Source organism: Gobius niger (genome assembly GCF_951799975.1).
Source record: "Gobius niger genome assembly, chromosome: 9".
NCBI classification, from domain to species: Eukaryota; Metazoa; Chordata; class Actinopteri; order Gobiiformes; family Gobiidae; genus Gobius; species Gobius niger.
In genome coordinates this window covers 31,987,029-32,012,285 of record NC_136860.1, presented here as the reverse complement: position 1 = coordinate 32,012,285, position 25,257 = coordinate 31,987,029, and the positions used below count along the sequence as shown (strand labels likewise).

At 45.7% G+C, this 25,257-nt stretch overlaps 2 protein-coding genes across 2 annotated transcripts in view; both read right to left on the bottom strand.

The window, feature by feature from the left end:
- LOC306968192 (collagen alpha-3(VI) chain-like) overlaps positions 1–25,257 on the bottom strand; it is a 107,960-nt gene that overhangs the window by 38,795 nt on the left and 43,908 nt on the right. The gene's annotated exons all lie outside the window — the stretch shown is intronic.
- LOC306968321 (uncharacterized protein) overlaps positions 1–25,257 on the bottom strand; it is a gene marked incomplete at both ends in the record, with an annotated part of 48,974 nt that overhangs the window by 3,478 nt on the left and 20,239 nt on the right. Inside the window, 32 exons of the mRNA XM_079563664.1 lie at positions 88–687; positions 885–1,478; positions 1,664–2,263; positions 2,461–3,054; positions 3,240–3,839; positions 4,037–4,630; positions 4,816–5,415; positions 5,613–6,206; positions 6,392–6,991; positions 7,189–7,782; positions 7,968–8,567; positions 8,765–9,358; positions 9,544–10,143; positions 10,341–10,934; positions 11,120–11,719; positions 11,917–12,510; positions 12,696–13,295; positions 13,493–14,086; positions 14,272–14,871; positions 15,069–15,662; positions 15,848–16,447; positions 16,645–17,238; positions 17,424–18,023; positions 18,221–18,814; positions 19,000–19,599; positions 19,797–20,390; positions 20,576–21,175; positions 21,373–21,966; positions 22,152–22,751; positions 22,949–23,542; positions 23,728–24,327; positions 24,525–25,118. Coding sequence (XP_079419790.1) covers positions 88–687; positions 885–1,478; positions 1,664–2,263; positions 2,461–3,054; positions 3,240–3,839; positions 4,037–4,630; positions 4,816–5,415; positions 5,613–6,206; positions 6,392–6,991; positions 7,189–7,782; positions 7,968–8,567; positions 8,765–9,358; positions 9,544–10,143; positions 10,341–10,934; positions 11,120–11,719; positions 11,917–12,510; positions 12,696–13,295; positions 13,493–14,086; positions 14,272–14,871; positions 15,069–15,662; positions 15,848–16,447; positions 16,645–17,238; positions 17,424–18,023; positions 18,221–18,814; positions 19,000–19,599; positions 19,797–20,390; positions 20,576–21,175; positions 21,373–21,966; positions 22,152–22,751; positions 22,949–23,542; positions 23,728–24,327; positions 24,525–25,118 — 19,104 coding nt within the window. The remainder of the gene's footprint in view (positions 1–87; positions 688–884; positions 1,479–1,663; positions 2,264–2,460; positions 3,055–3,239; positions 3,840–4,036; positions 4,631–4,815; positions 5,416–5,612; positions 6,207–6,391; positions 6,992–7,188; positions 7,783–7,967; positions 8,568–8,764; positions 9,359–9,543; positions 10,144–10,340; positions 10,935–11,119; positions 11,720–11,916; positions 12,511–12,695; positions 13,296–13,492; positions 14,087–14,271; positions 14,872–15,068; positions 15,663–15,847; positions 16,448–16,644; positions 17,239–17,423; positions 18,024–18,220; positions 18,815–18,999; positions 19,600–19,796; positions 20,391–20,575; positions 21,176–21,372; positions 21,967–22,151; positions 22,752–22,948; positions 23,543–23,727; positions 24,328–24,524; positions 25,119–25,257) is intronic.

Here is a 25,257-nt window from a genome sequence, read left to right as displayed (position 1 = left end):
CCTTTATGGATTACTGTCGTATTTCTTTAGCAAATCAACTTTCCATTAAATCTACAAGGGTATCTGAGTCAGAGCTAGTCAACGTACCAGGTACAGTTGGTGATTCAGGGCCTGCCTCCACAATCACAGCCTCAACAGAGGACTGAAGTTGTTGCTGGACATTGGGGAGGTCATTGAAATCGGACACAGAGAGAGCATAACTTGGCTCATGCGAAATCTTTTGCATTTCTGTGGTGTCTGTGTTTCTGGTTCCAATTGCAAAAGTCAAAACACCCATCTGTTTTAGCGCAGATGCTGGTGCATCAACACTGTCAAAAGACCTTCCACCACTTAACAATATCAGCAGTTGTGGCACTCCTTCTTGGCGCCTGCTTCCAGCAGAGGCCGTGAAGACGTTATCCCTCAAGTACTGGAGGGCTGCACCAGTGTTGAGGGGTCTTCCGCCTTTGTGCCTCAAACCTCTGATTGTGGCCATGATATCTCCTTTTGTTGTGTAAGTGTTCAGATAGAACTGGACGGTGGGGTCTCTGCTGTACTGAACCACTGAGACACGATCTCTGTTGTCATTCACATTCAGTGTCTCTACCATTCTCTGGACAAAGCTTTGCATGGCTGGGAAATCGTTCCTAGTACCATCAGATCCATCCAACAAGAACACAACATCTTTTCCTGCCTCTTGTCTCACCACTAGAGAACAGAGAATGATCAGACATGTCAAGTTTTTACTTTTAACAGTTTACCACGAAAATTCATGTTGGTCCATGCTTACAAGAAGAAGCATGCAATTACTGGTGTCCTAATGTGTCTAATGACTATGCTGAAGCTATACAGGCTTGAGCTTGCCTTGCACCGTACTATAATAAAATGCTGTGTCAAAATCTTACCAGTTACTGTTGGTGTCAGAGGTGTGACCCGCACCAGCATTGTCCCCATTACAGAAGAGAGCTGCTCTTGGGCATTGGGGAGGTCAGCGAAATCAGGCACAGACAGAGCATAACTAGAGTTATATGCTATCTTTTGCATCTCTGCTTTGTCAGACCTCCCTGCTCCGATGCCAAGCACAATGATGCCCTGGTCTCTGAGAGCAGCAGCTGGTGTGTCCACATTGTCATAAGACCTTCCACCATTTAGTAGGATCAACATCTGTGGAACGCCTTGCAGGCGCCTACTCCCAGAGGAGTTTGTAAAGACATTGTCCCTGACGTATTCCAGGGCTGCCCCGGTGTTTAGGGGTCTGCCTCCTCGGTGTCTCAGCCCTCTGACTGCATCCAAAACATCATCTCTTGTGTCATGTGTGTTCAGATAGAAACTGACATCTGCATCTCTGCTGTACTGGACAACAGAGACACGGTCATTGTTCTCGCCTACATTGAGTTTTTCCACCATTTTCTCAACAAAATCACGCATGGCAGGGAAACCATTCCTTGTGCCATCAGAACCGTCCAGAAGGAAAACTATATCCTTATTGGCACTGTCAACTGTGGAAAAAACAGTAAGACATATAAAACAAATGCCACAATCAATGAATCGAATTTGGAAAGTTGGTTCCCATTAGAACCTCATTTTGATTTTTACTCCGTTATGGATAACTGTCGTATTTCTCCAGCAAATCAACTTTCCATTAAATCTCCAAGGGTATCTGAGTCAGAGCTAGTCAACGTACCAGGTACAGTTGGTGATTCAGAGCCTGCCTCCACAATCACAGCCTCAACAGAGGACTGAAGTTGTTGCTGGACATTGGGGAGGTCATTGAAATCGGACACAGAGAGAGCATAACTTGGCTCATGCGAAATCTTTTGCATTTCTGTGGTGTCTGTGTTTCTGGTTCCAATTGCAAAAGTCAAAACACCCATCTGTTTTAGCGCAGATGCTGGTGCATCAACACTGTCAAAAGACCTTCCACCACTTAACAATATCAGCAGTTGTGGCACTCCTTCTTGGCGCCTGCTTCCAGCAGAGGCCGTGAAGACGTTATCCCTCAAGTACTGGAGGGCTGCACCAGTGTTGAGGGGTCTTCCGCCTTTGTGCCTCAAACCTCTGATTGTGGCCATGATATCTCCTTTTGTTGTGTAAGTGTTCAGATAGAACTGGACGGTGGGGTCTCTGCTGTACTGAACCACTGAGACACGATCTCTGTTGTCATTCACATTCAGTGTCTCTACCATTCTCTGGACAAAGCTTTGCATGGCTGGGAAATCGTTCCTAGTACCATCAGATCCATCCAACAAGAACACTACATCTTTTCCTGCCTCTTGTCTCACCACTAGAGAACAGAGAATGATCAGACATGTCAAGTTTTTACTTTTAACAGTTTACCACGAAAATTCATGTTGGTCCATGCTTACAAGAAGAAGCATGCAATTACTGGTGTCCTAATGTGTCTAATGACTATGCTGAAGCTATACAGGCTTGAGCTTGCCTTGCACCGTACTATAATAAAATGCTGTGTCAAAATCTTACCAGTTACTGTTGGTGTCAGAGGTGTGACCCGCACCAGCGTTGTCCCCATTACAGAAGAGAGCTGCTCTTGGGCATTGGGGAGGTCAGCGAAATCAGGCACAGACAGAGCATAACTAGAGTTATATGCTATCTTTTGCATCTCTGCTTTGTCAGACCTCCCTGCTCCGATGCCAAGCACAATGATGCCCTGGTCTCTGAGAGCAGCAGCTGGTGTGTCCACATTGTCATAAGACCTTCCACCATTTAGTAGGATCAACATCTGTGGAACGCCTTGCAGGCGCCTACTCCCAGAGGAGTTTGTAAAGATATTGTCCCTGACGTATTCCAGGGCTGCCCCGGTGTTTAGGGGTCTGCCTCCTCGGTGTCTCAGCCCTCTGACTGCATCCAAAACATCATCTCTTGTGTCATGTGTGTTCAGATAGAAACTGACATCTGCATCTCTGCTGTACTGGACAACAGAGACACGGTCATTGTTCTCGCCTACATTGAGTTTTTCCACCATTTTCTCAACAAAATCACGCATGGCAGGGAAACCATTCCTTGTGCCATCAGAACCGTCCAGAAGGAAAACTATATCCTTATTGGCACTGTCAACTGTGGAAAAAACAGTAAGACATATAAAACAAATGCCACAATCAATGTATCGAATTTGGAAAGTTGGTTCCCATTAGAACCTCATTTTGATTTTTACTCCTTTATGGATTACTGTCGTATTTCTTTAGCAAATCAACTTTCCATTAAATCTACAAGGGTATCTGAGTCAGAGCTAGTCAACGTACCAGGTACAGTTGGTGATTCAGGGCCTGCCTCCACAATCACAGCCTCAACAGAGGACTGAAGTTGTTGCTGGACATTGGGGAGGTCATTGAAATCGGACACAGAGAGAGCATAACTTGGCTCATGCGAAATCTTTTGCATTTCTGTGGTGTCTGTGTTTCTGGTTCCAATTGCAAAAGTCAAAACACCCATCTGTTTTAGCGCAGATGCTGGTGCATCAACACTGTCAAAAGACCTTCCACCACTTAACAATATCAGCAGTTGTGGCACTCCTTCTTGGCGCCTGCTTCCAGCAGAGGCCGTGAAGACGTTATCCCTCAAGTACTGGAGGGCTGCACCAGTGTTGAGGGGTCTTCCGCCTTTGTGCCTCAAACCTCTGATTGTGGCCATGATATCTCCTTTTGTTGTGTAAGTGTTCAGATAGAACTGGACGGTGGGGTCTCTGCTGTACTGAACCACTGAGACACGATCTCTGTTGTCATTCACATTCAGTGTCTCTACCATTCTCTGGACAAAGCTTTGCATGGCTGGGAAATCGTTCCTAGTACCATCAGATCCATCCAACAAGAACACAACATCTTTTCCTGCCTCTTGTCTCACCACTAGAGAACAGAGAATGATCAGACATGTCAAGTTTTTACTTTTAACAGTTTACCACGAAAATTCATGTTGGTCCATGCTTACAAGAAGAAGCATGCAATTACTGGTGTCCTAATGTGTCTAATGACTATGCTGAAGCTATACAGGCTTGAGCTTGCCTTGCACCGTACTATAATAAAATGCTGTGTCAAAATCTTACCAGTTACTGTTGGTGTCAGAGGTGTGACCCGCACCAGCATTGTCCCCATTACAGCAGAGAGCTGCTCTTGGGCATTGGGGAGGTCAGCGAAATCAGGCACAGACAGAGCATAACTAGAGTTATATGCTATCTTTTGCATCTCTGCTTTGTCAGACCTCCCTGCTCCGATGCCAAGCACAATGATGCCCTGGTCTCTGAGAGCAGCAGCTGGTGTGTCCACATTGTCATAAGACCTTCCACCATTTAGTAGGATCAACATCTGTGGAACGCCTTGCAGGCGCCTACTCCCAGAGGAGTTTGTAAAGACATTGTCCCTGACGTATTCCAGGGCTGCCCCGGTGTTTAGGGGTCTGCCTCCTCGGTGTCTCAGCCCTCTGACTGCATCCAAAACATCATCTCTTGTGTCATGTGTGTTCAGATAGAAACTGACATCTGCATCTCTGCTGTACTGGACAACAGAGACACGGTCATTGTTCTCGCCTACATTGAGTTTTTCCACCATTTTCTCAACAAAATCACGCATGGCAGGGAAACCATTCCTTGTGCCATCAGAACCGTCCAGAAGGAAAACTATATCCTTATTGGCACTGTCAACTGTGGAAAAAAAAATAAGACATATAAAACAAATGCCACAATCAATGAATCGAATTTGGAAAGTTGGTTCCCATTAGAACCTCATTTTGATTTTTACTCCTTTATGGATAACTGTCGTATTTCTCCAGCAAATCAACTTTCCATTAAATCTCCAAGGGTATCTGAGTCAGAGCTAGTCAACGTACCAGGTACAGTTGGTGATTCAGAGCCTGCCTCCACAATCACAGCCTCAACAGAGGACTGAAGTTGTTGCTGGACATTGGGGAGGTCATTGAAATCGGACACAGAGAGAGCATAACTTGGCTCATGCGAAATCTTTTGCATTTCTGTGGTGTCTGTGTTTCTGGTTCCAATTGCAAAAGTCAAAACACCCATCTGTTTTAGCGCAGATGCTGGTGCATCAACACTGTCAAAAGACCTTCCACCACTTAACAATATCAGCAGTTGTGGCACTCCTTCTTGGCGCCTGCTTCCAGCAGAGGCCGTGAAGACGTTATCCCTCAAGTACTGGAGGGCTGCACCAGTGTTGAGGGGTCTTCCGCCTTTGTGCCTCAAACCTCTGATTGTGGCCATGATATCTCCTTTTGTTGTGTAAGTGTTCAGATAGAACTGGACGGTGGGGTCTCTGCTGTACTGAACCACTGAGACACGATCTCTGTTGTCATTCACATTCAGTGTCTCTACCATTCTCTGGACAAAGCTTTGCATGGCTGGGAAATCGTTCCTAGTACCATCAGATCCATCCAACAAGAACACTACATCTTTTCCTGCCTCTTGTCTCACCACTAGAGAACAGAGAATGATCAGACATGTCAAGTTTTTACTTTTAACAGTTTACCACGAAAATTCATGTTGGTCCATGCTTACAAGAAGAAGCATGCAATTACTGGTGTCCTAATGTGTCTAATGACTATGCTGAAGCTATACAGGCTTGAGCTTGCCTTGCACCGTACTATAATAAAATGCTGTGTCAAAATCTTACCAGTTACTGTTGGTGTCAGAGGTGTGACCCGCACCAGCGTTGTCCCCATTACAGAAGAGAGCTGCTCTTGGGCATTGGGGAGGTCAGCGAAATCAGGCACAGACAGAGCATAACTAGAGTTATATGCTATCTTTTGCATCTCTGCTTTGTCAGACCTCCCTGCTCCGATGCCAAGCACAATGATGCCCTGGTCTCTGAGAGCAGCAGCTGGTGTGTCCACATTGTCATAAGACCTTCCACCATTTAGTAGGATCAACATCTGTGGAACGCCTTGCAGGCGCCTACTCCCAGAGGAGTTTGTAAAGACATTGTCCCTGACGTATTCCAGGGCTGCCCCGGTGTTTAGGGGTCTGCCTCCTCGGTGTCTCAGCCCTCTGACTGCATCCAAAACATCATCTCTTGTGTCATGTGTGTTCAGATAGAAACTGACATCTGCATCTCTGCTGTACTGGACAACAGAGACACGGTCATTGTTCTCGCCTACATTGAGTTTTTCCACCATTTTCTCAACAAAATCACGCATGGCAGGGAAACCATTCCTTGTGCCATCAGAACCGTCCAGAAGGAAAACTATATCCTTATTGGCACTGTCAACTGTGGAAAAAACAGTAAGACATATAAAACAAATGCCACAATCAATGTATCGAATTTGGAAAGTTGGTTCCCATTAGAACCTCATTTTGATTTTTACTCCTTTATGGATTACTGTCGTATTTCTTTAGCAAATCAACTTTCCATTAAATCTACAAGGGTATCTGAGTCAGAGCTAGTCAACGTACCAGGTACAGTTGGTGATTCAGGGCCTGCCTCCACAATCACAGCCTCAACAGAGGACTGAAGTTGTTGCTGGACATTGGGGAGGTCATTGAAATCGGACACAGAGAGAGCATAACTTGGCTCATGCGAAATCTTTTGCATTTCTGTGGTGTCTGTGTTTCTGGTTCCAATTGCAAAAGTCAAAACACCCATCTGTTTTAGCGCAGATGCTGGTGCATCAACACTGTCAAAAGACCTTCCACCACTTAACAATATCAGCAGTTGTGGCACTCCTTCTTGGCGCCTGCTTCCAGCAGAGGCCGTGAAGACGTTATCCCTCAAGTACTGGAGGGCTGCACCAGTGTTGAGGGGTCTTCCGCCTTTGTGCCTCAAACCTCTGATTGTGGCCATGATATCTCCTTTTGTTGTGTAAGTGTTCAGATAGAACTGGACGGTGGGGTCTCTGCTGTACTGAACCACTGAGACACGATCTCTGTTGTCATTCACATTCAGTGTCTCTACCATTCTCTGGACAAAGCTTTGCATGGCTGGGAAATCGTTCCTAGTACCATCAGATCCATCCAACAAGAACACTACATCTTTTCCTGCCTCTTGTCTCACCACTAGAGAACAGAGAATGATCAGACATGTCAAGTTTTTACTTTTAACAGTTTACCACGAAAATTCATGTTGGTCCATGCTTACAAGAAGAAGCATGCAATTACTGGTGTCCTAATGTGTCTAATGACTATGCTGAAGCTATACAGGCTTGAGCTTGCCTTGCACCGTACTATAATAAAATGCTGTGTCAAAATCTTACCAGTTACTGTTGGTGTCAGAGGTGTGACCCGCACCAGCGTTGTCCCCATTACAGAAGAGAGCTGCTCTTGGGCATTGGGGAGGTCAGCGAAATCAGGCACAGACAGAGCATAACTAGAGTTATATGCTATCTTTTGCATCTCTGCTTTGTCAGACCTCCCTGCTCCGATGCCAAGCACAATGATGCCCTGGTCTCTGAGAGCAGCAGCTGGTGTGTCCACATTGTCATAAGACCTTCCACCATTTAGTAGGATCAACATCTGTGGAACGCCTTGCAGGCGCCTACTCCCAGAGGAGTTTGTAAAGACATTGTCCCTGACGTATTCCAGGGCTGCCCCGGTGTTTAGGGGTCTGCCTCCACGGTGTCTCAGCCCTCTGACTGCATCCAAAACATCATCTCTTGTGTCATGTGTGTTCAGATAGAAACTGACATCTGCATCTCTGCTGTACTGGACAACAGAGACACGGTCATTGTTCTCGCCTACATTGAGTTTTTCCACCATTTTCTCAACAAAATCACGCATGGCAGGGAAACCATTCCTTGTGCCATCAGAACCGTCCAGAAGGAAAACTATATCCTTATTGGCACTGTCAACTGTGGAAAAAACAGTAAGACATATAAAACAAATGCCACAATCAATGTATCGAATTTGGAAAGTTGGTTCCCATTAGAACCTCATTTTGATTTTTACTCCTTTATGGATAACTGTCGTATTTCTTTAGCAAATCAACTTTCCATTAAATCTACAAGGGTATCTGAGTCAGAGCTAGTCAACGTACCAGGTACAGTTGGTGATTCAGGGCCTGCCTCCACAATCACAGCCTCAACAGAGGACTGAAGTTGTTGCTGGACATTGGGGAGGTCATTGAAATCGGACACAGAGAGAGCATAACTTGGCTCATGCGAAATCTTTTGCATTTCTGTGGTGTCTGTGTTTCTGGTTCCAATTGCAAAAGTCAAAACACCCATCTGTTTTAGCGCAGATGCTGGTGCATCAACACTGTCAAAAGACCTTCCACCACTTAACAATATCAGCAGTTGTGGCACTCCTTCTTGGCGCCTGCTTCCAGCAGAGGCCGTGAAGACGTTATCCCTCAAGTACTGGAGGGCTGCACCAGTGTTGAGGGGTCTTCCGCCTTTGTGCCTCAAACCTCTGATTGTGGCCATGATATCTCCTTTTGTTGTGTAAGTGTTCAGATAGAACTGGACGGTGGGGTCTCTGCTGTACTGAACCACTGAGACACGATCTCTGTTGTCATTCACATTCAGTGTCTCTACCATTCTCTGGACAAAGCTTTGCATGGCTGGGAAATCGTTCCTAGTACCATCAGATCCATCCAACAAGAACACTACATCTTTTCCTGCCTCTTGTCTCACCACTAGAGAACAGAGAATGATCAGACATGTCAAGTTTTTACTTTTAACAGTTTACCACGAAAATTCATGTTGGTCCATGCTTACAAGAAGAAGCATGCAATTACTGGTGTCCTAATGTGTCTAATGACTATGCTGAAGCTATACAGGCTTGAGCTTGCCTTGCACCGTACTATAATAAAATGCTGTGTCAAAATCTTACCAGTTACTGTTGGTGTCAGAGGTGTGACCCGCACCAGCGTTGTCCCCATTACAGAAGAGAGCTGCTCTTGGGCATTGGGGAGGTCAGCGAAATCAGGCACAGACAGAGCATAACTAGAGTTATATGCTATCTTTTGCATCTCTGCTTTGTCAGACCTCCCTGCTCCGATGCCAAGCACAATGATGCCCTGGTCTCTGAGAGCAGCAGCTGGTGTGTCCACATTGTCATAAGACCTTCCACCATTTAGTAGGATCAACATCTGTGGAACGCCTTGCAGGCGCCTACTCCCAGAGGAGTTTGTAAAGACATTGTCCCTGACGTATTCCAGGGCTGCCCCGGTGTTTAGGGGTCTGCCTCCTCGGTGTCTCAGCCCTCTGACTGCATCCAAAACAGCATCTCTTGTGTCATGTGTGTTCAGATAGAAACTGACATCTGCATCTCTGCTGTACTGGACAACAGAGACGCGGTCATTGTTCTCGCCTACATTGAGTTTTTCCACCATTTTCTCAACAAAATCACGCATGGCAGGGAAACCATTCCTTGTGCCATCAGAACCGTCCAGAAGGAAAACTATATCCTTATTGGCACTGTCAACTGTGGAAAAAACAGTAAGACATATAAAACAAATGCCACAATCAATGTATCGAATTTGGAAAGTTGGTTCCCATTAGAACCTCATTTTGATTTTTACTCCTTTATGGATAACTGTCGTATTTCTTTAGCAAATCAACTTTCCATTAAATCTACAAGGGTATCTGAGTCAGAGCTAGTCAACGTACCAGGTACAGTTGGTGATTCAGGGCCTGCCTCCACAGTCACAGCCTCAACAGAGGACTGAAGTTGTTGCTGGACATTGGGGAGGTCATTGAAATCGGACACAGAGAGAGCACAACTTGGCTCATGCGAAATCTTTTGCATTTCTGTGGTGTCTGTGTTTCTGGTTCCAATTGCAAAAGTCAAAACACCCATCTGTTTTAGCGCAGATGCTGGTGCATCAACACTGTCAAAAGACCTTCCACCACTTAACAATATCAGCAGTTGTGGCACTCCTTCTTGGCGCCTGCTTCCAGCAGAGGCCGTGAAGACGTTATCCCTCAAGTACTGGAGGGCTGCACCAGTGTTGAGGGGTCTTCCGCCTTTGTGCCTCAAACCTCTGATTGTGGCCATGATATCTCCTTTTGTTGTGTAAGTGTTCAGATAGAACTGGACGGTGGGGTCTCTGCTGTACTGAACCACTGAGACACGATCTCTGTTGTCATTCACATTCAGTGTCTCTACCATTCTCTGGACAAAGCTTTGCATGGCTGGGAAATCGTTCCTAGTACCATCAGATCCATCCAACAAGAACACTACATCTTTTCCTGCCTCTTGTCTCACCACTAGAGAACAGAGAATGATCAGACATGTCAAGTTTTTACTTTTAACAGTTTACCACGAAAATTCATGTTGGTCCATGCTTACAAGAAGAAGCATGCAATTACTGGTGTCCTAATGTGTCTAATGACTATGCTGAAGCTATACAGGCTTGAGCTTGCCTTGCACCGTACTATAATAAAATGCTGTGTCAAAATCTTACCAGTTACTGTTGGTGTCAGAGGTGTGACCCGCACCAGCGTTGTCCCCATTACAGAAGAGAGCTGCTCTTGGGCATTGGGGAGGTCAGCGAAATCAGGCACAGACAGAGCATAACTAGAGTTATATGCTATCTTTTGCATCTCTGCTTTGTCAGACCTCCCTGATCCGATGCCAAGCCCAATGATGCCCTGGTCTCTGAGAGCAGCAGCTGGTGTGTCCACATTGTCATAAGACCTTCCACCATTTAGTAGGATCAACATCTGTGGAACGCCTTGCAGGCGCCTACTCCCAGAGGAGTTTGTAAAGACATTGTCCCTGACGTATTCCAGGGCTGCCCCGGTGTTTAGGGGTCTGCCTCCTCGGTGTCTCAGCCCTCTGACTGCATCCAAAACAGCATCTCTTGTGTCATGTGTGTTCAGATAGAAACTGACATCTGCATCTCTGCTGTACTGGACAACAGAGACACGGTCATTGTTCTCGCCTACATTGAGTTTTTCCACCATTTTCTCAACAAAATCACGCATGGCAGGGAAACCATTCCTTGTGCCATCAGAACCGTCCAGAAGGAAAACTATATCCTTATTGGCACTGTCAACTGTGGAAAAAACAGTAAGACATATAAAACAAATGCCACAATCAATGTATCGAATTTGGAAAGTTGGTTCCCATTAGAACCTCATTTTGATTTTTACTCCTTTATGGATAACTGTCGTATTTCTTTAGCAAATCAACTTTCCATTAAATCTACAAGGGTATCTGAGTCAGAGCTAGTCAACGTACCAGGTACAGTTGGTGATTCAGGGCCTGCCTCCACAGTCACAGCCTCAACAGAGGACTGAAGTTGTTGCTGGACATTGGGGAGGTCATTGAAATCGGACACAGAGAGAGCATAACTTGGCTCATGCGAAATCTTTTGCATTTCTGTGGTGTCTGTGTTTCTGGTTCCAATTGCAAAAGTCAAAACACCCATCTGTTTTAGCGCAGATGCTGGTGCATCAACACTGTCAAAAGACCTTCCACCACTTAACAATATCAGCAGTTGTGGCACTCCTTCTTGGCGCCTGCTTCCAGCAGAGGCCGTGAAGACGTTATCCCTCAAGTACTGGAGGGCTGCACCAGTGTTGAGGGGTCTTCCGCCTTTGTGCCTCAAACCTCTGATTGTGGCCATGATATCTCCTTTTGTTGTGTAAGTGTTCAGATAGAACTGGACGGTGGGGTCTCTGCTGTACTGAACCACTGAGACACGATCTCTGTTGTCATTCACATTCAGTGTCTCTACCATTCTCTGGACAAAGCTTTGCATGGCTGGGAAATCGTTCCTAGTACCATCAGATCCATCCAACAAGAACACTACATCTTTTCCTGCCTCTTGTCTCACCACTAGAGAACAGAGAATGATCAGACATGTCAAGTTTTTACTTTTAACAGTTTACCACGAAAATTCATGTTGGTCCATGCTTACAAGAAGAAGCATGCAATTACTGGTGTCCTAATGTGTCTAATGACTATGCTGAAGCTATACAGGCTTGAGCTTGCCTTGCACCGTACTATAATAAAATGCTGTGTCAAAATCTTACCAGTTACTGTTGGTGTCAGAGGTGTGACCCGCACCAGCGTTGTCCCCATTACAGAAGAGAGCTGCTCTTGGGCATTGGGGAGGTCAGCGAAATCAGGCACAGACAGAGCATAACTAGAGTTATATGCTATCTTTTGCATCTCTGCTTTGTCAGACCTCCCTGCTCCGATGCCAAGCACAATGATGCCCTGGTCTCTGAGAGCAGCAGCTGGTGTGTCCACATTGTCATAAGACCTTCCACCATTTAGTAGGATCAACATCTGTGGAACGCCTTGCAGGCGCCTACTCCCAGAGGAGTTTGTAAAGACATTGTCCCTGACGTATTCCAGGGCTGCCCCGGTGTTTAGGGGTCTGCCTCCTCGGTGTCTCAGCCCTCTGACTGCATCCAAAACAGCATCTCTTGTGTCATGTGTGTTCAGATAGAAACTGACATCTGCATCTCTGCTGTACTGGACAACAGAGACACGGTCATTGTTCTCGCCTACATTGAGTTTTTCCACCATTTTCTCAACAAAATCACGCATGGCAGGGAAACCATTCCTTGTGCCATCAGAACCGTCCAGAAGGAAAACTATATCCTTATTGGCACTGTCAACTGTGGAAAAAACAGTAAGACAAATAAAACAAATGCCACAATCAATGTATCGAATTTGGAAAGTTGGTTCCCATTAGAACCTCATTTTGATTTTTACTCCTTTATGGATAACTGTCGTATTTCTTTAGCAAATCAACTTTCCATTAAATCTACAAGGGTATCTGAGTCAGAGCTAGTCAACGTACCAGGTACAGTTGGTGATTCAGGGCCTGCCTCCACAGTCACAGCCTCAACAGAGGACTGAAGTTGTTGCTGGACATTGGGGAGGTCATTGAAATCGGACACAGAGAGAGCATAACTTGGCTCATGCGAAATCTTTTGCATTTCTGTGGTGTCTGTGTTTCTGGTTCCAATTGCAAAAGTCAAAACACCCATCTGTTTTAGCGCAGATGCTGGTGCATCAACACTGTCAAAAGACCTTCCACCACTTAACAATATCAGCAGTTGTGGCACTCCTTCTTGGCGCCTGCTTCCAGCAGAGGCCGTGAAGACGTTATCCCTCAAGTACTGGAGGGCTGCACCAGTGTTGAGGGGTCTTCCGCCTTTGTGCCTCAAACCTCTGATTGTGGCCATGATATCTCCTTTTGTTGTGTAAGTGTTCAGATAGAACTGGACGGTGGGGTCTCTGCTGTACTGAACCACTGAGACACGATCTCTGTTGTCATTCACATTCAGTGTCTCTACCATTCTCTGGACAAAGCTTTGCATGGCTGGGAAATCGTTCCTAGTACCATCAGATCCATCCAACAAGAACACTACATCTTTTCCTGCCTCTTGTCTCACCACTAGAGAACAGAGAATGATCAGACATGTCAAGTTTTTACTTTTAACAGTTTACCACGAAAATTCATGTTGGTCCATGCTTACAAGAAGAAGCATGCAATTACTGGTGTCCTAATGTGTCTAATGACTATGCTGAAGCTATACAGGCTTGAGCTTGCCTTGCACCGTACTATAATAAAATGCTGTGTCAAAATCTTACCAGTTACTGTTGGTGTCAGAGGTGTGACCCGCACCAGCGTTGTCCCCATTACAGAAGAGAGCTGCTCTTGGGCATTGGGGAGGTCAGCGAAATCAGGCACAGACAGAGCATAACTAGAGTTATATGCTATCTTTTGCATCTCTGCTTTGTCAGACCTCCCTGCTCCGATGCCAAGCACAATGATGCCCTGGTCTCTGAGAGCAGCAGCTGGTGTGTCCACATTGTCATAAGACCTTCCACCATTTAGTAGGATCAACATCTGTGGAACGCCTTGCAGGCGCCTACTCCCAGAGGAGTTTGTAAAGACATTGTCCCTGACGTATTCCAGGGCTGCCCCGGTGTTTAGGGGTCTGCCTCCTCGGTGTCTCAGCCCTCTGACTGCATCCAAAACATCATCTCTTGTGTCATGTGTGTTCAGATAGAAACTGACATCTGCATCTCTGCTGTACTGGACAACAGAGACACGGTCATTGTTCTCGCCTACATTGAGTTTTTCCACCATTTTCTCAACAAAATCACGCATGGCAGGGAAACCATTCCTTGTGCCATCAGAACCGTCCAGAAGGAAAACTATATCCTTATTGGCACTGTCAACTGTGGAAAAAACAGTAAGACATATAAAACAAATGCCACAATCAATGTATCGAATTTGGAAAGTTGGTTCCCATTAGAACCTCATTTTGATTTTTACTCCTTTATGGATAACTGTCGTATTTCTTTAGCAAATCAACTTTCCATTAAATCTACAAGGGTATCTGAGTCAGAGCTAGTCAACGTACCAGGTACAGTTGGTGATTCAGGGCCTGCCTCCACAATCACAGCCTCAACAGAGGACTGAAGTTGTTGCTGGACATTGGGGAGGTCATTGAAATCGGACACAGAGAGAGCATAACTTGGCTCATGCGAAATCTTTTGCATTTCTGTGGTGTCTGTGTTTCTGGTTCCAATTGCAAAAGTCAAAACACCCATCTGTTTTAGCGCAGATGCTGGTGCATCAACACTGTCAAAAGACCTTCCACCACTTAACAATATCAGCAGTTGTGGCACTCCTTCTTGGCGCCTGCTTCCAGCAGAGGCCGTGAAGACGTTATCCCTCAAGTACTGGAGGGCTGCACCAGTGTTGAGGGGTCTTCCGCCTTTGTGCCTCAAATCTCTGATTGTGGCCATGATATCTCCTTTTGTTGTGTAAGTGTTCAGATAGAACTGGACGGTGGGGTCTCTGCTGTACTGAACCACTGAGACACGATCTCTGTTGTCATTCACATTCAGTGTCTCTACCATTCTCTGGACAAAGCTTTGCATGGCTGGGAAATCGTTCCTAGTACCATCAGATCCATCCAACAAGAACACTACATCTTTTCCTGCCTCTTGGCTCACCACTAGAGAACAGAGAATGATCAGACATGTCAAGTTTTTACTTTTAACAGTTTACCACGAAAATTCATGTTGGTCCATGCTTACAAGAAGAAGCATGCAATTACTGGTGTCCTAATGTGTCTAATGACTATGCTGAAGCTATACAGGCTTGAGCTTGCCTTGCACCGTACTATAATAAAATGCTGTGTCAAAATCTTACCAGTTACTGTTGGTGTCAGAGGTGTGACCCGCACCAGCGTTGTCCCCATTACAGAAGAGAGCTGCTCTTGGGCATTGGGGAGGTCAGCGAAATCAGGCACAGACAGAGCATAACTAGAGTTATATGCTATCTTTTGCATCTCTGCTTTGTCAGACCTCCCTGCTCCGATGCCAAGCACAATGATGCCCTGGTCTCTGAGAGCAGCAGCTGGTGTGTCCACATTGTCATAAGACCTTCCACCATTTAGTAGGATCAACATCTGTGGAACGCCTTGCAGGCGCCTACTCCCAGAGGAGTTTGTAAAGACATTGTCCCTGACGTATTCCAGGGCTGCCCCAGTGTTTAGGGGTCTGCCTCCTCGGTGTCTCAGCCCTCTGACTGCATCCAAAACATCATCTCTTGTGTCATGTGTGTTCAGATAGAAACTGACATCTGCATCTCTGCTGTACTGGACAACAGAGACACGGTCATTGTTCTCGCCTACATTGAGTTTTTCCACCATTTTCTCAACAAAATCACGCATGGCAGGGAAACCATTCCTTGTGCCATCAGAACCGTCCAGAAGGAAAACTATATCCTTATTGGCACTGTCAACTGTGGAAAAAACAGTAAGACATATAAAACAAATGCCACAATCAATGTATCGAATTTGGAAAGTTGGTTCCCATTAGAACCTCATTTTGATTTTTACTCCTTTATGGATAACTGTCGTATTTCTTTAGCAAATCAACTTTCCATTAAATCTACAAGGGTATCTGAGTCAGAGCTAGTCAACGTACCAGGTACAGTTGGTGATTCAGGGCCTGCCTCCACAATCACAGCCTCAACAGAGGACTGAAGTTGTTGCTGGACATTGGGGAGGTCATTGAAATCGGACACAGAGAGAGCATAACTTGGCTCATGCGAAATCTTTTGCATTTCTGTGGTGTCTGTGTTTCTGGTTCCAATTGCAAAAGTCAAAACACCCATCTGTTTTAGCGCAGATGCTGGTGCATCAACACTGTCAAAAGACCTTCCACCACTTAACAATATCAGCAGTTGTGGCACTCCTTCTTGGCGCCTGCTTCCAGCAGAGGCCGTGAAGACGTTATCCCTCAAGTACTGGAGGGCTGCACCAGTGTTGAGGGGTCTTCCGCCTTTGTGCCTCAAACCTCTGATTGTGGCCATGATATCTCCTTTTGTTGTGTAAGTGTTCAGATAGAACTGGACGGTGGGGTCTCTGCTGTACTGAACCACTGAGACACGATCTCTGTTGTCATTCACATTCAGTGTCTCTACCATTCTCTGGACAAAGCTTTGCATGGCTGGGAAATCGTTCCTAGTACCATCAGATCCATCCAACAAGAACACTACATCTTTTCCTGCCTCTTGTCTCACCACTAGAGAACAGAGAATGATCAGACATGTCAAGTTTTTACTTTTAACAGTTTACCACGAAAATTCATGTTGGTCCATGCTTACAAGAAGAAGCATGCGATTACTGGTGTCCTAATGTGTCTAATGACTATGCTGAAGCTATACAGGCTTGAGCTTGCCTTGCACCGTACTATAATAAAATGCTGTGTCAAAATCTTACCAGTTACTGTTGGTGTCAGAGGTGTGACCCGCACCAGCGTTGTCCCCATTACAGAAGAGAGCTGCTCTTGGGCATTGGGGAGGTCAGCGAAATCAGGCACAGACAGAGCATAACTAGAGTTATATGCTATCTTTTGCATCTCTGCTTTGTCAGACCTCCCTGCTCCGATGCCAAGCACAATGATGCCCTGGTCTCTGAGAGCAGCAGCTGGTGTGTCCACATTGTCATAAGACCTTCCACCATTTAGTAGGATCAACATCTGTGGAACGCCTTGCAGGCGCCTACTCCCAGAGGAGTTTGTAAAGACATTGTCCCTGACGTATTCCAGGGCTGCCCCGGTGTTTAGGGGTCTGCCTCCTCGGTGTCTCAGCCCTCTGACTGCATCCAAAACAGCATCTCTTGTGTCATGTGTGTTCAGATAGAAACTGACATCTGCATCTCTGCTGTACTGGACAACAGAGACACGGTCATTGTTCTCGCCTACATTGAGTTTTTCCACCATTTTCTCAACAAAATCACGCATGGCAGGGAAACCATTCCTTGTGCCATCAGAACCGTCCAGAAGGAAAACTATATCCTTATTGGCACTGTCAACTGTGGAAAAAACAGTAAGACATATAAAACAAATGCCACAATCAATGTATCGAATTTGGAAAGTTGGTTCCCATTAGAACCTCATTTTGATTTTTACTCCTTTATGGATAACTGTCGTATTTCTTTAGCAAATCAACTTTCTATTAAATCTCCAAGGGTATCTGAGTCAGAGCTAGTCAACGTACCAGGTACAGTTGGTGATTCAGGGCCTGCCTCCACAATCACAGCCTCAACAGAGGACTGAAGTTGTTGCTGGACATTGGGGAGGTCATTGAAATCTGACACAGAGAGAGCATAACTTGGCTCATGTGAAATCTTTTGCATTTCTGTGGTGTCTGTGTTGCTGGTTCCAATTGCAAAGGTCAAAACACCCATCTGTTTTAGTGCAGATGCTGGTGCATCAACACTGTCAAAAGACCTTCCACCACTTAACAATATCAGCAGTTGTGGCACTCCTTCTTGGCGCCTGCTTCCAGCAGAGGCCGTGAAGACGTTATCCCTCAAGTACTGGAGGGCTGCACCAGTGTTGAGGGGTCTTCCGCCTTTGTGCCTCAAACCTCTGATTGTGGCCATGATATCTCCTTTTGTTGTGTAAGTGTTCAGATAGAACTGGACGGTGGGGTCTCTGCTGTACTGAACCACTGAGACACGATCTCTGTTGTCATTCACATTCAGTGTCTCTACCATTCTCTGGACAAAGCTTTGCATGGCTGGGAAATCGTTCCTAGTACCATCAGATCCATCCAACAAGAACACAACATCTTTTCCTGCCTCTTGTCTCACCACTAGAGAACAGAGAATGATCAGACATGTCAAGTTTTTACTTTTAACAGTTTACCACGAAAATTCATGTTGGTCCATGCTTACAAGAAGAAGCATGCAATTACTGGTGTCCTAATGTGTCTAATGACTATGCTGAAGCTATACAGGCTTGAGCTTGCCTTGCACCGTACTATAATAAAATGCTGTGTCAAAATCTTACCAGTTACTGTTGGTGTCAGAGGTGTGACCCGCACCAGCGTTGTCCCCATTACAGAAGAGAGCTGCTCTTGGGCATTGGGGAGGTCAGCGAAATCAGGCACAGACAGAGCATAACTAGAGTTATATGCTATCTTTTGCATCTCTGCTTTGTCAGACCTCCCTGCTCCGATGCCAAGCACAATGATGCCCTGGTCTCTGAGAGCAGCAGCTGGTGTGTCCACATTGTCATAAGACCTTCCACCATTTAGTAGGATCAACATCTGTGGAACGCCTTGCAGGCGCCTACTCCCAGAGGAGTTTGTAAAGACATTGTCCCTGACGTATTCCAGGGCTGCCCCGGTGTTTAGGGGTCTGCCTCCTCGGTGTCTCAGCCCTCTGACTGCATCCAAAACAGCATCTCTTGTGTCATGTGTGTTCAGATAGAAACTGACATCTGCATCTCTGCTGTACTGGACAACAGAGACACGGTCATTGTTCTCGCCTACATTGAGTTTTTCCACCATTTTCTCAACAAAATCACGCATGGCAGGGAAACCATTCCTTGTGCCATCAGAACCGTCCAGAAGGAAAACTATATCCTTATTGGCACTGTCAACTGTGGAAAAAACAGTAAGACATATAAAACAAATGCCACAATCAATGTATCGAATTTGGAAAGTTGGTTCCCATTAGAACCTCATTTTGATTTTTACTCCTTTATGGATAACTGTCTTATTTCTTTAGCAAATCAACTTTCCATTAAATCTACAAGGGTATCTGAGTCAGAGCTAGTCAACGTACCAGGTACAGTTGGTGATTCAGGGCCTGCCTCCACAATCACAGCCTCAACAGAGGACTGAAGTTGTTGCTGGACATTGGGGAGGTCATTGAAATCGGACACAGAGAGAGCATAACTTGGCTCATGCGAAATCTTTTGCATTTCTGTGGTGTCTGTGTTTCTGGTTCCAATTGCAAAAGTCAAAACACCCATCTGTTTTAGCGCAGATGCTGGTGCATCAACACTGTCAAAAGACCTTCCACCACTTAACAATATCAGCAGTTGTGGCACTCCTTCTTGGCGCCTGCTTCCAGCAGAGGCCGTGAAGACGTTATCCCTCAAGTACTGGAGGGCTGCACCAGTGTTGAGGGGTCTTCCGCCTTTGTGCCTCAAACCTCTGATTGTGGCCATGATATCTCCTTTTGTTGTGTAAGTGTTCAGATAGAACTGGACGGTGGGGTCTCTGCTGTACTGAACCACTGAGACACGATCTCTGTTGTCATTCACATTCAGTGTCTCTACCATTCTCTGGACAAAGCTTTGCATGGCTGGGAAATCGTTCCTAGTACCATCAGATCCATCCAACAAGAACACAACATCTTTTCCTGCCTCTTGTCTCACCACTAGAGAACAGAGAATGATCAGACATGTCAAGTTTTTACTTTTAACAGTTTACCACGAAAATTCATGTTGGTCCATGCTTACAAGAAGAAGCATGCAATTACTGGTGTCCTAATGTGTCTAATGACTATGCTGAAGCTATACAGGCTTGAGCTTGCCTTGCACCGTACTATAATAAAATGCTGTGTCAAAATCTTACCAGTTACTGTTGGTGTCAGAGGTGTGACCCGCACCAGCATTGTCCCCATTACAGAAGAGAGCTGCTCTTGGGCATTGGGGAGGTCAGCGAAATCAGGCACAGACAGAGCATAACTAGAGTTATATGCTATCTTTTGCATCTCTGCTTTGTCAGACCTCCCTGCTCCGATGCCAAGCACAATGATGCCCTGGTCTCTGAGAGCAGCAGCTGGTGTGTCCACATTGTCATAAGACCTTCCACCATTTAGTAGGATCAACATCTGTGGAACGCCTTGCAGGCGCCTACTCCCAGAGGAGTTTGTAAAGACATTGTCCCTGACGTATTCCAGGGCTGCCCCGGTGTTTAGGGGTCTGCCTCCACGGTGTCTCAGCCCTCTGACTGCATCCAAAACATCATCTCTTGTGTCATGTGTGTTCAGATAGAAACTGACATCTGCATCTCTGCTGTACTGGACAACAGAGACACGGTCATTGTTCTCGCCTACATTGAGTTTTTCCACCATTTTCTCAACAAAATCACGCATGGCAGGGAAACCATTCCTTGTGCCATCAGAACCGTCCAGAAGGAAAACTATATCCTTATTGGCACTGTCAACTGTGGAAAAAACAGTAAGACATATAAAACAAATGCCACAATCAATGTATCGAATTTGGAAAGTTGGTTCCCATTAGAACCTCATTTTGATTTTTACTCCTTTATGGATAACTGTCGTATTTCTTTAGCAAATCAACTTTCCATTAAATCTACAAGGGTATCTGAGTCAGAGCTAGTCAACGTACCAGGTACAGTTGGTGATTCAGGGCCTGCCTCCACAATCACAGCCTCAACAGAGGACTGAAGTTGTTGCTGGACATTGGGGAGGTCATTGAAATCGGACACAGAGAGAGCATAACTTGGCTCATGCGAAATCTTTTGCATTTCTGTGGTGTCTGTGTTTCTGGTTCCAATTGCAAAAGTCAAAACACCCATCTGTTTTAGCGCAGATGCTGGTGCATCAACACTGTCAAAAGACCTTCCACCACTTAACAATATCAGCAGTTGTGGCACTCCTTCTTGGCGCCTGCTTCCAGCAGAGGCCGTGAAGACGTTATCCCTCAAGTACTGGAGGGCTGCACCAGTGTTGAGGGGTCTTCCGCCTTTGTGCCTCAAACCTCTGATTGTGGCCATGATATCTCCTTTTGTTGTGTAAGTGTTCAGATAGAACTGGACGGTGGGGTCTCTGCTGTACTGAACCACTGAGACACGATCTCTGTTGTCATTCACATTCAGTGTCTCTACCATTCTCTGGACAAAGCTTTGCATGGCTGGGAAATCGTTCCTAGTACCATCAGATCCATCCAACAAGAACACTACATCTTTTCCTGCCTCTTGTCTCACCACTAGAGAACAGAGAATGATCAGACATGTCAAGTTTTTACTTTTAACAGTTTACCACGAAAATTCATGTTGGTCCATGCTTACAAGAAGAAGCATGCAATTACTGGTGTCCTAATGTGTCTAATGACTATGCTGAAGCTATACAGGCTTGAGCTTGCCTTGCACCGTACTATAATAAAATGCTGTGTCAAAATCTTACCAGTTACTGTTGGTGTCAGAGGTGTGACCCGCACCAGCGTTGTCCCCATTACAGAAGAGAGCTGCTCTTGGGCATTGGGGAGGTCAGCGAAATCAGGCACAGACAGAGCATAACTAGAGTTATATGCTATCTTTTGCATCTCTGCTTTGTCAGACCTCCCTGCTCCGATGCCAAGCACAATGATGCCCTGGTCTCTGAGAGCAGCAGCTGGTGTGTCCACATTGTCATAAGACCTTCCACCATTTAGTAGGATCAACATCTGTGGAACGCCTTGCAGGCGCCTACTCCCAGAGGAGTTTGTAAAGATATTGTCCCTGACGTATTCCAGGGCTGCCCCGGTGTTTAGGGGTCTGCCTCCTCGGTGTCTCAGCCCTCTGACTGCATCCAAAACATCATCTCTTGTGTCATGTGTGTTCAGATAGAAACTGACATCTGCATCTCTGCTGTACTGGACAACAGAGACACGGTCATTGTTCTCGCCTACATTGAGTTTTTCCACCATTTTCTCAACAAAATCACGCATGGCAGGGAAACCATTCCTTGTGCCATCAGAACCGTCCAGAAGGAAAACTATATCCTTATTGGCACTGTCAACTGTGGAAAAAACAGTAAGACATATAAAACAAATGCCACAATCAATGTATCGAATTTGGAAAGTTGGTTCCCATTAGAACCTCATTTTGATTTTTACTCCTTTATGGATAACTGTCGTATTTCTTTAGCAAATCAACTTTCCATTAAATCTACAAGGGTATCTGAGTCAGAGCTAGTCAACGTACCAGGTACAGTTGGTGATTCAGGGCCTGCCTCCACAATCACAGCCTCAACAGAGGACTGAAGTTGTTGCTGGACATTGGGGAGGTCATTGAAATCGGACACAGAGAGAGCATAACTTGGCTCATGCGAAATCTTTTGCATTTCTGTGGTGTCTGTGTTTCTGGTTCCAATTGCAAAAGTCAAAACACCCATCTGTTTTAGCGCAGATGCTGGTGCATCAACACTGTCAAAAGACCTTCCACCACTTAACAATATCAGCAGTTGTGGCACTCCTTCTTGGCGCCTGCTTCCAGCAGAGGCCGTGAAGACGTTATCCCTCAAGTACTGGAGGGCTGCACCAGTGTTGAGGGGTCTTCCGCCTTTGTGCCTCAAACCTCTGATTGTGGCCATGATATCTCCTTTTGTTGTGTAAGTGTTCAGATAGAACTGGACGGTGGGGTCTCTGCTGTACTGAACCACTGAGACACGATCTCTGTTGTCATTCACATTCAGTGTCTCTACCATTCTCTGGACAAAGCTTTGCATGGCTGGGAAATCGTTCCTAGTACCATCAGATCCATCCAACAAGAACACAACATCTTTTCCTGCCTCTTGTCTCACCACTAGAGAACAGAGAATGATCAGACATGTCAAGTTTTTACTTTTAACAGTTTACCACGAAAATTCATGTTGGTCCATGCTTACAAGAAGAAGCATGCAATTACTGGTGTCCTAATGTGTCTAATGACTATGCTGAAGCTATACAGGCTTGAGCTTGCCTTGCACCGTACTATAATAAAATGCTGTGTCAAAATCTTACCAGTTACTGTTGGTGTCAGAGGTGTGACCCGCACCAGCGTTGTCCCCATTACAGAAGAGAGCTGCTCTTGGGCATTGGGGAGGTCAGCGAAATCAGGCACAGACAGAGCATAACTAGAGTTATATGCTATCTTTTGCATCTCTGCTTTGTCAGACCTCCCTGCTCCGATGCCAAGCACAATGATGCCCTGGTCTCTGAGAGCAGCAGCTGGTGTGTCCACATTGTCATAAGACCTTCCACCATTTAGTAGGATCAACATCTGTGGAACGCCTTGCAGGCGCCTACTCCCAGAGGAGTTTGTAAAGACATTGTCCCTGACGTATTCCAGGGCTGCCCCGGTGTTTAGGGGTCTGCCTCCACGGTGTCTCAGCCCTCTGACTGCATCCAAAACATCATCTCTTGTGTCATGTGTGTTCAGATAGAAACTGACATCTGCATCTCTGCTGTACTGGACAACAGAGACACGGTCATTGTTCTCGCCTACATTGAGTTTTTCCACCATTTTCTCAACAAAATCACGCATGGCAGGGAAACCATTCCTTGTGCCATCAGAACCGTCCAGAAGGAAAACTATATCCTTATTGGCACTGTCAACTGTGGAAAAAACAGTAAGACATATAAAACAAATGCCACAATCAATGTATCGAATTTGGAAAGTTGGTTCCCATTAGAACCTCATTTTGATTTTTACTCCTTTATGGATTACTGTCTTATTTCTTTAGCAAATCAACTTTCCATTAAATCTACAAGGGTATCTGAGTCAGAGCTAGTCAACGTACCAGGTACAGTTGGTGATTCAGGGCCTGCCTCCACAATCACAGCCTCAACAGAGGACTGAAGTTGTTGCTGGACATTGGGGAGGTCATTGAAATCGGACACAGAGAGAGCATAACTTGGCTCATGCGAAATCTTTTGCATTTCTGTGGTGTCTGTGTTTCTGGTTCCAATTGCAAAAGTCAAAACACCCATCTGTTTTAGCGCAGATGCTGGTGCATCAACACTGTCAAAAGACCTTCCACCACTTAACAATATCAGCAGTTGTGGCACTCCTTCTTGGCGCCTGCTTCCAGCAGAGGCCGTGAAGACGTTATCCCTCAAGTACTGGAGGGCTGCACCAGTGTTGAGGGGTCTTCCGCCTTTGTGCCTCAAACCTCTGATTGTGGCCATGATATCTCCTTTTGTTGTGTAAGTGTTCAGATAGAACTGGACGGTGGGGTCTCTGCTGTACTGAACCACTGAGACACGATCTCTGTTGTCATTCACATTCAGTGTCTCTACCATTCTCTGGACAAAGCTTTGCATGGCTGGGAAATCGTTCCTAGTACCATCAGATCCATCCAACAAGAACACAACATCTTTTCCTGCCTCTTGTCTCACCACTAGAGAACAGAGAATGATCAGACATGTCAAGTTTTTACTTTTAACAGTTTACCACGAAAATTCATGTTGGTCCATGCTTACAAGAAGAAGCATGCAATTACTGGTGTCCTAATGTGTCTAATGACTATGCTGAAGCTATACAGGCTTGAGCTTGCCTTGCACCGTACTATAATAAAATGCTGTGTCAAAATCTTACCAGTTACTGTTGGTGTCAGAGGTGTGACCCGCACCAGCGTTGTCCCCATTACAGAAGAGAGCTGCTCTTGGGCATTGGGGAGGTCAGCGAAATCAGGCACAGACAGAGCATAACTAGAGTTATATGCTATCTTTTGCATCTCTGCTTTGTCAGACCTCCCTGCTCCGATGCCAAGCACAATGATGCCCTGGTCTCTGAGAGCAGCAGCTGGTGTGTCCACATTGTCATAAGACCTTCCACCATTTAGTAGGATCAACATCTGTGGAACGCCTTGCAGGCGCCTACTCCCAGAGGAGTTTGTAAAGACATTGTCCCTGACGTATTCCAGGGCTGCCCCGGTGTTTAGGGGTCTGCCTCCACGGTGTCTCAGCCCTCTGACTGCATCCAAAACATCATCTCTTGTGTCATGTGTGTTCAGATAGAAACTGACATCTGCATCTCTGCTGTACTGGACAACAGAGACACGGTCATTGTTCTCGCCTACATTGAGTTTTTCCACCATTTTCTCAACAAAATCACGCATGGCAGGGAAACCATTCCTTGTGCCATCAGAACCGTCCAGAAGGAAAACTATATCCTTATTGGCACTGTCAACTGTGGAAAAAACAGTAAGACATATAAAACAAATGCCACAATCAATGTATCGAATTTGGAAAGTTGGTTCCCATTAGAACCTCATTTTGATTTTTACTCCTTTATGGATTACTGTCTTATTTCTTTAGCAAATCAACTT